Source organism: Mycteria americana, chromosome 4 (genome assembly GCF_035582795.1).
Source record: "Mycteria americana isolate JAX WOST 10 ecotype Jacksonville Zoo and Gardens chromosome 4, USCA_MyAme_1.0, whole genome shotgun sequence".
Classification (NCBI taxonomy): Eukaryota; Metazoa; Chordata; class Aves; order Ciconiiformes; family Ciconiidae; genus Mycteria; species Mycteria americana.
The window spans coordinates 46753781-46769889 of NC_134368.1; the positions used below are offsets into that span (position 1 = coordinate 46753781).

The 16109-nt window shown below is 34.8% G+C and overlaps 1 protein-coding gene across 3 annotated transcripts in view; it reads left to right on the forward strand.

The window, feature by feature from the left end:
• FSTL5 (follistatin like 5) overlaps window positions 1-16109 on the forward strand; it is a 309868-nt gene that overhangs the window by 198156 nt on the left and 95603 nt on the right. For all 3 annotated transcript variants that reach the window (XM_075499250.1, XM_075499252.1, XM_075499251.1), the window contains exon 6: window positions 7349-7515. In XM_075499250.1, the coding sequence (XP_075355365.1) occupies window positions 7349-7515 (167 nt within the window). The remainder of the gene's footprint in view (window positions 1-7348; window positions 7516-16109) is intronic.

The following is a 16109-nucleotide window of genomic DNA, read 5'->3' on the forward strand; positions in this document are numbered from 1 at the left end:
ATATACAAAGTCCCAATATTACACTTTCTCATACTTCTTAGATTTCAAAACCTTTTATTCAGAGTGATATTGTGGCTTTTCTTTACTGGTCATAAGATACAGTAAGGAACCACTTAATCTCAAGAAATTTTATATGCTTCAGTGTTTCTCCTCCTAGTAGCCTGATTTGGTATTCTAAGATCACAAATGAGTTTTATGATTGTGTACAGTCCCCTACAGACTTTTTTGGGACATCAAAGGAGTTGGAGATAAGATTTTTTTTCATGTATAGGGAGAGAACTGAAATACCCCAGTTTACTACCTATTCTTTAACTTCTTCAGAAAACTCAAATAAATCAAAGTGTAACAACTCTTTTTATAAATGTGCTCAATTTAGAGCATCAGAATGTTCCATGTTACGTGCATCAGCCTCTTGTACTTGGGATTAAGAAAACAGAAACGTTGATCAAAGCACTGCAAGGCTATCACTATCTTTTTTTCCCCTAGCACTACCCTATCCCTCTTGCTATGTTTTAAAAATACAGTGATATAATTTTATCCATTGGCTTAAAAGAATATTGATATAGCTTAGCTTATACGAAGAATGACAACCCAAGATGTATGACTCTTGAAAAAATAATGCTTAAAGTAAGGTTCCATTATTGATTTATCCCTGTTGCTGTTGGGATATTTTTGCAAAATGTCAGCTTTGAAAACTCTTTTTCCCTGCCTTTCACAGTTTAATTACTAAATATTGGGCAAACTAAGAAAATTGAAGCACTTATACTCTATTCTAATTGATCATCATTTGCAGGATTGTAATTCCTTCCTCAGAATTATTTATGCTTAGCTGCTTTCACTTGTATTGGTCGATAAATTTTAAAAATTTTCCTAAGGTGAGCTGCATGTGGAGCTAAAAGCTTTATAAGTGAACACACTCACTGTGTATGTTTTCATGTATTTTAGGTTGTAAGATATTTAGGGAAAGCTATTTGAATGCATTGTCTGTATCTTCCAAAAATTCCTGTCTTTGGGACATGTGACAGAGATGGACAAATGCTTTAAGCTTAAAACCAAAAGTAACAAGATGTATGTAGTAGTGGTGACATATGTCAATTATACGACATATTGCAAAACAAAACATATCCCAAAAAACAGAAGACATCTGATAATTGTCCAATGTCTTTGCTGATTCAGTAGGAGTGATGTTTTGCATTTGGTTTCAATAAGTTCTGAAGATATTTTAGAAAGATATAATAAAGATATTTATATCAGAAAATATTTAGAAAATTATAATAGAAAAACTGATCTTAATTTGATCTAATTTTAACTGAAGGACAAGCAAAAGTAGGTCTATAACATAGATTCTAGATAACTAAAGAGAAGCAATGAGAAAAGAAGTACTTTCATCATTTTCAGTAAAGCACTTGGTATGATGCCACATAAGAACCTGTTCAGTCAACTAAAACACTGGAAGTTAGAGAAATCATAAAATGAATAAGGAGCTGGCTGAAAGGGAGGTCATATGGGTTCAATGAAATGGGAAAATATCACTTTGAGAAGGAGTGATTAGTGAAGTTCTCCAGTGACCACCTGGGAAGCAAACTTATTTAATGCTTTCACTAATACCCTGACCAAAAGAAAAAGTAAGAGAATTCTCTCAAAGACCAAGATTTGGGAGTCATCATCAATACAGAGAAATGTTGGATTACTATAGTCGAGGAATTGGACAACCTTGAAGCCTGGCACAGTAAAAGTGAGATGAAAAGTAATGTAACAAAGTGCAAGATCTTATACTTGGTTAATAGTAAGAAATTATACTTCAAGCTGAGAACTAATCTACTGGAAAGAGTAGAGTAGAAGAAAGTTGTGTGGAACTGTCAATCACAAGGTGACTGTGAGGAACCAGATGAGATCAATGTGAAAATGGCAATTGCATTCTACAGACGTATTGACTGAAGTCTTTCAGGAAAGATATGGATTAGTTGATACATTACACTTTTTAAATTCAAAATATTGTGTACAATTTTATTTCATGTGTTTTCAAGAAGGATGAATTCAAGCTGGACCAAATACAATGATACCTTCAGTAATGAAAAACATGGTGGGAGGAACCAGAAGAACTTGACTCAGTACCATTAAGCAGAATGAAGGGTAGGGGAGTTTGCAGAATGGCTGTAGCAGCCAGGAGATTTGTCAAACCCTTTCAGCCATCTAACACACGTTCCTCAAGCAATGCAGGAGTGTCTTATATTTAAACCATTAGGGTTTTTTTTTTTTTTAATCTTGGGTATTTCTGAGCCCCTTCAGTAAGAGTTCTTTTTTCCTGGTCAGTGTTAATGTTTTAAAATGTCTTCCCAGTAGTTAACACTTAGTCTGGTTTCACCACTTTTGTCCTCTTTTATAATCACTTCTTTTTGTTACTTCCAACCAGATATTTTTACACAGCGGTCTGTAACCTATTCTGTTGTCCACATCTCCTAACTATACCTCTAGCTTTTATTTAAATAGGTTTCTTTCATTTTTTGTTTGCCTTTTTCCCCTTTATCAGAAAGAACATATCCAGTGACGTTTTGTAGTTAAGAACCAGGGATACGTGTCAGACTGATATTGCATCTGGAGGAGTTACAAACAAACTCATTAATACAGTATACCATGGTAGGGCATTCATGCTTCTGATAACGGCAAGCTGTAAAAGGTAAAACCTACTGGATACTTATATATAATATTACTGCTCTGTAAGCAACAATATCCAAATTTATTTTTTTGCTTGGTGTTGGTATTAGTAAATTGAATTCATTTCACTTCCAATTTTTCTAAACCTTTACTCTGCTTTTTCATTTAAAATTAAATAAACAAAATGTGTAGACTAAACTTTAAAGAATTATCATTGCTCTACAAGGGCAACATGGAGAGAAAGCTAGGAGTCATCCTAGCAGGTGATATCTCCCAGTGCCATGGCTTCAGTCTCTGGAAAAAAAGTATTTGCTTTCAGAACCAGGTTTATTTCTTTCAGGGAGGAAAGAAGAGATGGTAACTGCATAATTTAGTTTGTGGGCCTATCTTTTCTGTTTCCAAAGAAATGTCATGGAGCCTGGGCCCTGAGCGAGGTGCTGCCCTGTGCACCTCAGAATGCTTGCACACACCACACCCTTCCCCCCACAGCAGTGTTTGCCTCTTCCAGCCTGGCTGCAGACAGCTCATGAACAGGGATTTTCAGGGAGTTACCTGTCAAAGAGCTCTGCTCCAGGCACTACTTCGTAGGCTTAGGGCTTTTTGGGTTGAGTGCTGCTTTTTTTTTCCCAATAAGGAGAAAATATATGCAATAGTTTTATCTTTAGAAAATAAGAAAAGTTATAATACAACTTATATATAATATTCTTCTTATGAAATAATCATTTAAAATATACATAATTGTGTACTATATGAAGTTTTTTTACTTAAATGTTGTTCAGTATTTTGAGGGAGAGCAGTGATTCTAGTGCATTTATTAGAGGGGGGATTTTTCATAACTTTTAAGAAATACGTAACATCAGTGCATTAACCAGTTCCAGGTAGGACAACTGTTTCTTAATTTTATGAAATTTTGCATTTGGCTGTTTTATTACAATATAGGCATGTGATAGAAGTTGTAAAAGGAATATAAAAATATTGTATTGAAGATTGAAATGATTTAAATAATTCTTGGGGAATTCCTCTGGCAAAATTAGTGTTACCATCATCACCATTATTATTATTATTATTATTATTATTATTATTATTATTATTAATGGCAAGGCTATTAAAAATTAAAAATAAGCCAGTTTAAAAAAAAAATCAGATGAACTGTTAGTGTCAACAAAATAATACAGTAACACCTCTCTATTTTGATTTCAGAATACCATCTTTGCTAAGGTAGCAAATGTTAAGTTTTACATTTGATAGATGTTCCCTTTTCTAGTGTTGCACTCTAATTAAAAATTATAAACATGTCAATAATAGTTACTGGCCTTCTGTATACAAGTATCCATAGTAATACTGGAGTTAATTGAAAAAAGACTTTGAAATCTTGTAGAATTTAAATTAACTATCTCGGTTTATCATGTGAAGGTTAACATTTTTCATAGAGGGCCCTACAGCACAAGCCAGTTTCATGATCATTACTTCATGACTTTCCTAAATTAAATAGTGACTTTGGAAAACGCAGATAATTACCCCTTTATAAACTGAGTATCGGAAGATTTATCTACCTTTTGAGATCTTTGCATAGTGAATTCAATAAAGAAGCAAAATATTTGTAGTATCAGTTGTCTACCAGAAGTTTTGAATCATTCAGTAGCCTTGCAGGTATGTCTCAGGAAGTCTGCATGATGGTGTCACTGAAGAACCATCTCCTATAACATAGGAGCTGAAATGCTTCTCATGATGCAGTAAATTTTAGAAACTACAGTAAATAGTACAATATTCAACTTAATTCATACATTTCCTTTTCCTTAGTGTAACAAATTGTGTCAGATAATGCATCTAGATAGAAAAAAATGAGTCAATCTCATTTGTGCACATCTAGTGGGTGGTATCACTTGAGTTTTGAGTCATAGAACATTCCTTCTGGAAAAGAAAAGAATCAGGGTTTTTTTTGGCCTAAATATAAAATTAATATTTTTAATCAAAATTGAACAAATTTAAACAAAATTGAACCATTGAGTTTAATTATAAAACAACAAAGCTTTCTTTCCTGAAGATATTGAGATGCCTCTCTGATGCTTGCATTTTGGAAAAAAAAATATTGTGTTAATTACAAAGTATTGCTTTTATGTGGCTAAAAAGAACCTATAAAGGATCTTAGCTTGCGCATAGGTTGCTGCTTTGCTATAATGGAAGAATTATTGTCTCTCTTATAAGAAGGTCATTTGGTAATTGAAAGAGAATAGATGCATGATGTCTTTTGTAGTTTACTTAAAAAATGAAAGATAAAAAACGTAGAGATTTTTCATGCTTTAGCAGCTGAGTGGAAAAATTGCTGTTTGGATGATCTTCAATTCCTATATAGCTTTTTTGTCTAATATGACAAAATCCTTACAAATGTAGAATTTTAATAGGTTATGTTTAATTGGGCATACCTCAAGTGAAAAGACAACTCTCAGCTGTTCAGGCTCTAACCTATAGGCAATTACACAAGAAGGAAGAGTATACAGTGTCATCAAATTAATGTGTATCATTGTTTTTTTATGAGAGTGTCCAAAGGAGTTGTGGGGCATAGAAGTGAAGTGGCCTTCTATTAATATTAGAGCTGTTTAGTACATAGATTAGTGAAGAAAATTTCAAGGTCTGGACTCCCATCACACATATCTAGATTTTTAAAAGATTATTCAAAAACTTAAATAATGATGAACTTCTGGTTAACCTGAAAAATGATAATTTTTTTTCCTTGGGTTGAAATGAACATGGATGCTCACATAATTTTTGTTTTTCATGTTTAAATTTGTTCAGTTACTTTGGTTTTAGTTTGTGTTATAGTACAAAGGTAGTTACTGAAGTCACGCATTATTTTTCTTGCAATATGAAATACCAGAGGCAATCAAAAATTGGGGAAGATGTAGTTTCCATAATTTTAAGTTGAAAGGGTTGAGAGTACTTCTCTGCTAATATTAATTTTATTTACTTGTTTTTGCATCAAGTAGATTTGTTCCAAAATTGTATGACAAAGGTTTCCTTAAATTAAATATAAAAATACTTTTCCTTTAAAGACTGCATACTCTGTAGTTACCAGCATATTTGTTCATACTGAATTTAATTTTATTAGGATTTTCTTTACTTCTTTTTTTCTTTAACTTGTAACATTTACTTTGTATTGCAATCACAGATTTTTTTTAGATGTTTCACATACCATGCCATAAACTGTCTTCATTCTCACAGGATATTAAGTGAGTTTGAATTTGCTGCACTGGTGTTAATTTTAGAAATACTAGATACTTTTCAGGAGCAACGCTGAAATGTCTTCATGACTCCAGCAATAACTATGAATGTGAAAAAGCAATTTTGTGTTCCCCAAATTTCTCATATTGATTGGATTTTCTCATACACGTGCATCCATGCAGAACATGCATGTTTGCATGTATTCTTGGTGGTTTTGCTTCTAAATGTGTTGTCAATTTGTCTATCTTGAAGAAAAAACAAAACACACACATACTCCAACCCCAAACAAAAACGTGTGACACACTTTTGAAACTACCTCCTCTAAATTTACTGTTTTACAGATATTTTACATTGCGGTATTTTAGGTAATACTAAATAAATTAAAAGTGGCTTGGCAAGCCTTGTGAAATAGCTTATCAACACTAGCAATTTCTACTGTGTTGCACAGTAAATGCAAAAAATAGGTGGCAAATATTTGTGGATTGAGATAATTCACGATATTTCAGGTGATGCACTGCATTTACTTCAGGTTTGTCTTTAACTGTTATACAGTATTGTACTCTGTAATTCTGCCAGGTGCTATAGTCCTTCCTGGTTGTTGCTTCTGTTCCTTAGCAGACAGAGCAGTTTCGGAATTGATGCAATAACGTGCTCTGTTTTTTTCCATCCCCCCCCCCCCCCCCCCCCTTTTTTCTGTATTTAGAGAGATTTATTCAAATACACAACTATTTATTACTCTGACTCTGAATTTCTGCAGTTGTAAAAGGAATCATGTTTGACCAGAGAAATGAAGTAGAAATTATTTAACACTGTTTCTTAAAAATGACATTAACTAATATGTTTGGACTATGATTAATGCATGTTCTTCTGAGACTGAAATGGGAGAAATTACTAATGTCAGTTTGATCTGGAAAACATGTTTTCACTGATATCAAGGAAAAAGCCCCATAAAAACTGGCTTACCAGAAAAGAAATCTTATACCTTAATTTTATATTCTGAGTGCAGAATTCACTTTGTTGTCCATTTCAATCTCAGTCCTGCATGTTTTGTACTCTGAGCTCCGTTTGTATTTTTATTTTCTGAAAATGAATTCATATGAATGCCTCTTATAACAGTACTGCCATCTTAGTTCAGATGAAGGTGCTAACTGCTCTGCTGCATTGGCCTTAACTGTCAAATAACTTCCAGTCTCTGACTTTGGATACACTGTCATGTTTATTACAGTCTTAGCTCTGAAATTCATTTTCATGTTAAATGCTTCTCTTCTTACAGGGTGATACTTGTCAGTCACTTTAATTGAAATGTCATGCTGACCTTTATTTGAAATACTCTGAACTTCCTGTGGTTGTTGGAAGTTCTTTTTACTTTGATTCCAATTAAAATCATTAAATTACCAGTGTACAAAACCTGCATGCTAATTAACCTTATGAAACTGCCTGCTAATTAATCTTACAAATGATATATCTTTTGCAGAGGTAGTTCAGCTGAGTCTGCCTGAAGATCAAAAACTAAGCACCACTGCAGCAACAGTGGGACAAAGTACTGTCTTAAGTTGTGCGATCCAGGGAACACTGAGACCTCCTATCATCTGGAAGAGGAACAATGTCGTTCTGAATAGCTTAGATTTGGAAGATATCAATGTAAGTAAGAGAAAGCTCTATTTAACAGCTTATTACCAAAACTTTTCATAAAGAATAGAAAAGTGGTATGTAACAAGCTCCATACTCCTAATGTTTCAAAGAAAAGAAATGAAATGATATGGCTGCCAAACTCAGTCTGTTCTTATTTCGCTGTGTATTCAAACCCTTGTTGTTAAATATAGAGAAAACATGTTTCACAGACCAATCATTTAAAAGAATAAATATAGCAATAAAAGCACATGAGGACAAAATCACAGCCCAAAGTATGGTCAGCATTGGACTCACAAATCACCTTTGTTTTGTTTGCTGTTTTTACATTAGTTCTTCTTGTAAACTGAGCTTCCCCACAGTGGTGCTTTGTAAAATAAGGAGCAGTTTCAAAGCTCATCTTGGTTGAATGGCAGCTTTAAGTCACTCAAGAGGCTTAGGATAAAACCAGCATCCTCTGAAAAGTTCTCAGTTAAATAATTGTTGCTTTTGTTAGTTTGGTATTAATCATATGACTGACGTTCAAAAGTGTCTTGCCCACGTTCACAATCTCCTTTCTGCAATATTTGTTAGCTTTCTGTAAATATTCATGATGCTCATAAATAATGATTTTGAGTTCTTACTAATCACTTCTAAGTATAATACATGGCATGAGCTGTAGATAGAAACAGGAACATGCATCTGGACACAGAGAAATAAAAAGGAAATGATGAATGGAAATAATGAAGCTAACAGCTCAGTTTCAAACTGAAAGGTTCAGTTGACTGTATTTGCAGATGTGAAAAGAGCAAGTGTTTTCAAAGCTTGATACACACTTTTTGAGTATGAAAATGAAAAAAAAAAAAAAACCAAACAAAAAAAACCCAAACCAAAACACAACAGAGAAACTTCTTGTGTCGAGTGCAGGTGCCAGGTGTTGGCAGCAGGGGCTGCAAGGGTGGCCTGTGCAGGAAGAGGCCAGGGGCTGCCCAGTGCCAGACACAGCCAGTTCCAGCCAGTTCCAGTGGACCCACCACAAGGCAGAGCTGAGCCCCTCAGCCATGCTTGTGGCACCTTTGGAAAAACATTCAAAAAAGGGCATAAAACCCCAGAGAGAGAGGAACAGAGAACAAAAAGAGTGAGAAACAGCAGGGGGAAGTCCAAGGCTGGAGGAGCAGGAGGTGCTCCATGGTGGAGCAGATATCCACAGCAGCCACACTGGAGCAGATTTATCTTGAAGGACTTCAGCCCATGGAGAGTCCTGGCTGGAGCAGACAAAGGGTGAGGAGAAAGGAGACACAACGAGAAACTGGTGTGTACTGACCGTACCCCTCCAAACTTCTGCACCACTCAGGCAGAGGGTAAAGTTGTTGGGAGTGAAGGAGCGAAGTTGAGCCTAGGGAAGGAGGGGAGGAAAGCTGTTGTTTTAATAATGTATGTCTTTTTGTTTCCCACCTCTCAAATTAGTAATTACTTGTTTATTTTAGTTGGCAATAAATTAAGCTAAATTTCCCAAGGCTGAGTCTGTTTTGCCCACCATGGTAATTAGTAAGCAATCTCCCTGTCTTTATCTCAACCGATGAGCTTTCTCATTCATGTTCCTCTTATTTACTCCCCCTGTCCTGCTGTGGGGGGTGAAGGGAGAATGAGTTAAGTGAGCAGCTGGGTGGGGGTTTGGCTATTAGTCAGGGCCAACCTGGCACACTTCTGAAGTACTTATCACAGCTGGAAGAGAGTCGAGTATGGAATTTTTTAAGACTCATGGGATTCCCAATTTGAAGTCAGATTGCAGTGGTGATCAGATATTCAAAGCAAAGTTGAAATTGCTAGAATTGGCCAAATTTGTTTATATTTAATAGGAGAGGAGGAATGTGTGACAGTGTGCTGGATTGACAACCCACCAACATAAAAAGACAGGTCTGCAAAGTGTTACCTGAGTGCTGGGATGATGTCTGTGTGTGCATTTTGTGTACAGGTACAGTAAGAACTGTAAAGGGAGTAAAAGCTTCCAGTGACAGGAGCGCATAATTCTGAAGATGAATGTATTCATCGTTTATTTGTTAGCCTAAGGAATACATAAACGAACTGGAATAATTGGAAGTCTTTTTAAGCAAAAATTATGTTATAGGTTAGTTCTTTAATATTAACAGTTTAGTTATGATTCAAATATAGAAAGAGAATGACAGATCCAATATCCATGGAGTTAGGCACTAAAATTAAGAGCACTGAAATATATATAGGTGATATTCATCTACTATGTCTTTGTAGATAAACTAACAAAGGGTGGAGGAAAGAGTTAATGGGGTCTGGATACAAAAAAAAGAATGGGTGTGAAGACATGGAGTTAAATTCGTCTCCAAAGTCCCTTCTCTTCAGAATTTATTTTACACGTTTCACTGTTTGCACTGATTTGATCCCCCTATATTTATTTCTACATCTTCCCTTGGCTTGTTTCTTTTTTTTTTTCCCCATATTTCTTTGGCCTTTCCATACCTTTCTGAACCTTGTTCATCATATATTCCCTATTTGGTTCTTACAGTTTCACATTTGCTTAAAGGTTGTTATGTAGCAGTAATTTAGTATCCATTCAGGCAACGTAATAAAAATAAAACCTTGGGGAAAAGAAAAATAATTGGACAAAAAAGAGTGGAGTTTTATATTTCACTATGGAAAATGAATTTAGTACTTAAATAAATATTAACTTCAACATAGTGTGATCCAGTTTATGTCGCAATTTAACCACCAAATAATGTGTTGTACTTATTCAGGCAATTTTAAACGTTCAAAAGCCCTAAGTCCTTGTATAATTTAAGATGTCCCCTGAGGCAGTGTATTCTAGGCTTTACTATGGTTATATTATAAACTACAATCATGTTTATGTAACTCTGGGAATTACTAATTTACTCAGTTATACAAGAACCACATCTGTGCATCTCAAGACTAATAATGTTGTGTAAATAGTAGTACCCTTTCTGAAAAAACATGACAAGCACTGACCTGGGAAGATACATAAATTTTTTTTTTAAGCAAAATGAGTCAGAGATCATCATAACCAGAAGTCAGCACATACATAGGAAACTAATCAGACTAAGCAGTAGTGACAATATGATTTTGCAAGATCATAGCAAGTGCTCATACTTAGAAATTAATTTTTTGCACTATGCAGTTCTCAATATGAGTTAAGCTATTCACTTCAGGGAGGGTCAAACTCAGAACAATGTCCTAGTGTTTTGCCAAATGGAAAAATGCAACAAGAAGAAGCAAAAGAGTCCAAGTCTGAACTCAAATTGTGACTGTTGAATTTCTATTTTGTTGAAAAATAGCCTACTCCTCTACTGAAAGTATACAGGGTATATGTCTAAGGCTGTCAACTATGGAGTGGCTAAGAGCCAGTCTTAAATAATGAATAGTGTTATATACTGTAAGACATTTTAAAGAAATACTAAGAAATAGTGTTTGACTTTCAAAGGATGATAATGAAAATTGTATTTAAGTAGTGCATGTGAAAAATGATAAAATAACCTAGAGAATGCTATTGTGTGTGTGGTCAGATATTAATAATGTTGCTGATAATATCCAGTTGGTAATTTTAGGAGTCCTTACTACTCCTCAACTCTTCTTATGGTACTTATGGTTACTATTTGTGGAAGTAATGCATCTTGCTACTGATCCTTCTCTTATTGAAACTGATGGGAGTCAGGGATAATCAGCATCCATCTGAATGAAACCATGAAAAATTGTATGCCTCTGCAAATTTTACTTAACTTAAATTGTAATATAATTATGCTGTGACTCACTACAGAATTGATATCACAGGACATTTTGCTGATATTTTAGTATACATCTAGAAAGGCTTTTTTTCCTGTTGTTATCCTGCATCTTAAATTTCTTATCTGTATTTCCACTTACCTCTTTATGTTTTATCTAACCTATTATTCATTACAGAAAGTAATTCTCATGTATGTTTAACATCTGCTAACATACTTAAATTAATAATTTTTTTTAAAGAGTGTAGTTCAACTTTCACTTTTTGATAAAAGCTCATAATATCTTTCTTTAGGCTGCCTTCATGGGAAGCATGTAATATTTTCATTTTGGGGTTTTTGAACTTATGTATAGATTATCTTTCTCTCAAAACTTCTCATTTATTCATCTTGTTAAAATTAATTTACAGATTACAACTTTCACATTTTTGGTATCATTCAACAGTTTGCATTCTCTTATTTATATATCCCCCCCTGCCTCCTGCCAACAAAAACCACAACCAAAAACCACAACCCCAAAACACCATAATAGAGATGCCATTAAAAACTAATGTCCTCTGAAGAACATGCTCCCTTCCATTCTGGAGAGTTCTGCTCAGCAATTGATGACAGAAATGTTTTCAGATTGCCCAAAATGCTAAGCATATTTCCTAGAAAGGACTCCAGACATCTGCTGTCTTGTTTTCCTTCCAACTTCTCATCCTTTTTTCCCACTTTTTTTAGTCTTAAGAAAATTCTCAGGAGAACCTCATGAATTATTCCTTTTCACATTGTCTTCTCCCATGGGATAGAGTGGACCTATGTACAAACTTCTCTTTATGTGTGGTTAAATTGTTCTTAGTACGACACAGTTACGACTTTAAGGCAATGGTCTTAAATATAAATGCCCTGTCTGACAAGAATTATTTTTGTGTGTGTTTGTATTTATCCCAGGTGAGCCAGAAATGTCAGGGAAACATGCCTCAATCTTTTTTTCTGCTGTCCAAAGACAACAACTCTTACAAGTAAAAAAAATCTCAAAAAATTTTATTAGGATATAAACTAGAGAAAATTTAAATAAATTGAGGATTAATAGGCAAAACAGAATAGAACTTCGAAATTCATATAAACAGATTTCTTCTTTCTGCAGTGTCCTAAAAGAGGGAAAGCCTGCTTCCAGGATTGGCTTCAGTCAACTCAGTGACTTTCTGAATTGTTGCAGCAAGCTCTGCGTGGTCTTGCTTCATTCCTTAGGAGGGTTTCATCCTCCCTGAAGCTTTGCCATTGCCCCTCTCATCTTGTGGAGTTTTTGCTGTGACTCTCTCACCCCTGTGTGAGGGAAAGTGTAGGGGTCCTATGACGTGAAGGGAACACAAGAACCTCTTTCCCTTTGCCTTTGCCTTCAGAGATGATGCTCCTAACCTCTTCCTTTTTGGAAGACAGTAACTCATAGTCCAACATGAACAAATCAGACTGGTCAGTCATAGTACCGTAGTCAAAAAGCTACCAATCTTGTTCAATACAAAAACTGGTTCCTGATCAGCTTATTTTGAACTTTCCTTGGTAAATAATAGTTAAATTGCAATGCAGGAATTGCAGTGTTATATCTTCTATGTGGTCCACCGGTATTCTGTGTGTGTTACAACCTGGATATATGAAGTTCACTTTAACAGCCTAGTTGCAGGTTTTCCTCATACATCATGCTTATGACACCTCTTAAACCCATCTGTTACATCTCTTATACCTTTTCTACTGAATCTTTTAATGAAGTGGTTGGATTTGATTAACAGTGACTCGTCAAAGTCAGCACGTTTCTATTTTTATCTGTATTGAATTGCCCTTTATCTGTTACACAGTCTTTCTTTTAAGTAGGATGTATTATTACCTTTTCTCTTCTATTTAATGGGTCAAATACCAATTTTTTTTCTCTATTCCATCTTAAAAGTAAAGTGAAAATAGTTATTGTCAAAGATGCCAATCAGCTTTATCAAATCTCTAATGCTTTTTTGTTTACTTATAGATGTGCCAAAAGTATTTGCTCTTGACCACCAGTGCAATCATCTCATTCAGATCTCTTCCATCCTTTATTTTTCTCTTCCCTTTTTTTGGAATCTGATTTTGAGTCCTAATTAATTCTTTAGCAGTGGGATAAATCACACAAAAGGGAAAATTTGGATACATGTAAGACTTGCAAGATTTGGCATGTTTTATTTGTTTTGAATATTGAAGCTATTAAAATATTTATTTTAGTGATGACATGATGAATGCTAGTTTAGACTGTACATCATGTTTTCATGACACTGTAAAGACACATTTAAACCAGGTACCAGTGTTGATCTGTACTCTTCTGGGTTAATGAAGCACAGTGAAAAAGATTGTGATGAGGTTTCATTCACAAGTACTGATTCCCATTAAAATAATCTGGACATGCAAGTTCTATAACTCTGCCTTAATCAAAGTTATAATACCACAGAATTTATGATACAGTTTATTATGTACATCTTTTTATGGTGGGGACTATTTTAACTTTGAGCCAGCTGATGATTCTCTCTTTATGAAGAAGCATTGAGATCCTCACGTGCTTTCTCTTCTCTTGTGCTAGATCAGTCTGCTTCATTTTATGTTCATTAGAAATGAAAGTGTTGATTTCAAAGGTGAACAGAATTATGTTCTGTGGCCCATAATCTACTCTCATACTTTCAACAGTGTAACTGAGATCATGATCTGGCCCTTTTCCTATCAGAGAGAGAGTGGGACAAAGTAATTGCTTCTTGCAGAGCTGAGTCCCTTGTCTTGCAGTACTCATAATTCTGCGCTCTAGAGCTATTTCTGCTAGTCATATCCAAAATAGCTGAGTCTGTTAGTGTTTTCCTGTTTGTTTTTCAGAAGTTAAAAATGAAAGGCCTTGTGACAGTCAAAGGTGGTAATATAACATGTACATCCATTCCCTCTCGCCCTGAAGGAATCCTTGAAAATAACCCCAGGCAAGCCATGTTAAACTACCTGGAAGGCAGCACTATACAGTTTTGACATCTACAGACAGAAACTGTTAATAAAATAAAAGAGATATCGTGGATTTCTGAATTGATTGGTTCTTCCAAACCAATTTCTTAACACAGCACATTGAACACATCTTCGGAAGAGAAGCTGAAATGATAGTTCTGTACTCCTAGCTGTTTAAGAGGATCTTCTGTGTGAGCTGAAATATAGGCATATCAAAGGTGTTCAAAACATTGTTATTCTTGTTCTCTGTAGACATACTTTCCTGTACGTTGCAGCTGATTCTCTCTAGTTTCATTGGGGATTCCAGAATACATCAGTGACGCTTTTGTAAAAAATTTAGAAATTTCTAAAAGTAAACTTAGAATATAAAACCAGCAAATATCAACTTACTTGATTTGCATTATCATTATTTTTGGTATTTTACAATATAGTTATATCTGCCTCTGCCTGTTCTATTTTTAAGTTTTCTATAGTAAATACTAATTAGCAGATGCTGTAGAACCATGGAAATATTTTAAGGAAGGTACAGAGCTAAGGATTTAATTTATATTAATGTTTTCCTTTCAGCAAGTTGTCTTTTAAATACATCTTGATTTTTCTACCATATTATTCATACAAGCATTGTTTATTATTGTCCTTCTGCTATAGTAACTTTTACTTCTTTTTTCAGAGACACTAGAACTTCTATCACACCCACCTTTCTTTTCACTCTTGCCTGTCTTCCCTGTATTTTAAAATTAGCGGAAAGCTATTTGATCTATTCTGTTATAAGCTGACCACAGAATTTTTGTAAGTGTCTTTTCACTACCATAGCATCTTTCTCCCCCAACCCTTTATTTTCAGTTCAAATTCACTGATTTATCTATTCTTTTCTATAATGTGTATATAGAGAGATGCAGGCTATGTCTGCACTCTATATTGCTGGTACTAGCAAATTCAGCTTGTGCTATTAATTTCTGATTAGTGCATGAAAAAATTGCAGTTTGATATTTATGTACCGTTATAAACTTACTGTTCTCATTTTTTTCGGCAGTATACGTTCCCTCAGCTGGGTTAGAATCAGCATCATTTCTGAATGCTTTTATTGCTAGTTAGATATTTATTTTTCGAACTTGTCCAGGTCATTTTGCGGTACTTTTGCTATCCTACTAGACTTAATGCTTTCCACAGCTTGGATAAGAATTGTGTGAAAGAGTTTTACAGGATGCAAAAAGAATACTAAGCTTTTCAGGTTATTATTTTAGAAAAGAAGTCTCAAAAGAGCAACCTGGACTAGGCTACAGCTAGCAGGAAAGGTCAGTCCTTCTTAAAAGCATGAGAAAGATGCTTTGTTAGTAATGGCCTCTTGTGGCTCACAGCCCTGACTTTCAAATCGTTGCTGTAATACATTAAATAGGAGGGCCACATCACCAGTGACAAAAGTGTTTTGATACCCAAGGTCTGAACAGAGAGGCACAATTGCTTAAACACCAAAAAAAAGAAACCCTTTCTGCCCCTCCCTCCCAAGCATCCCAGGAGAAAGAACTGAGATAGGTAGGACATAATTACCTATTGGGACTTTGGCTCAACTGGCATTTGTAATATTTAAAAAAATAATAGTAATTAAAAAAACATCCTCCAGAAGTGTACGAAGGTATTGACTGAGTACTGACTCAAAAAGAAAATTGCCACCCACCTGTAAGATCACCGGTACTGCTACTTATGAAAGTGACATGAAGCAAATTACTTATCCAGATCAAGATTGCTTAATTTGTGAGCTCTGACAGGATTACAACAGATGGTATGTCTGCCACGCTTTTCAAATTATGACATTTAAGATTTCTCTGAATCCAACTGCTCAGTGATCTATCTACCCATACTCCCATTAGTATATATCCATTC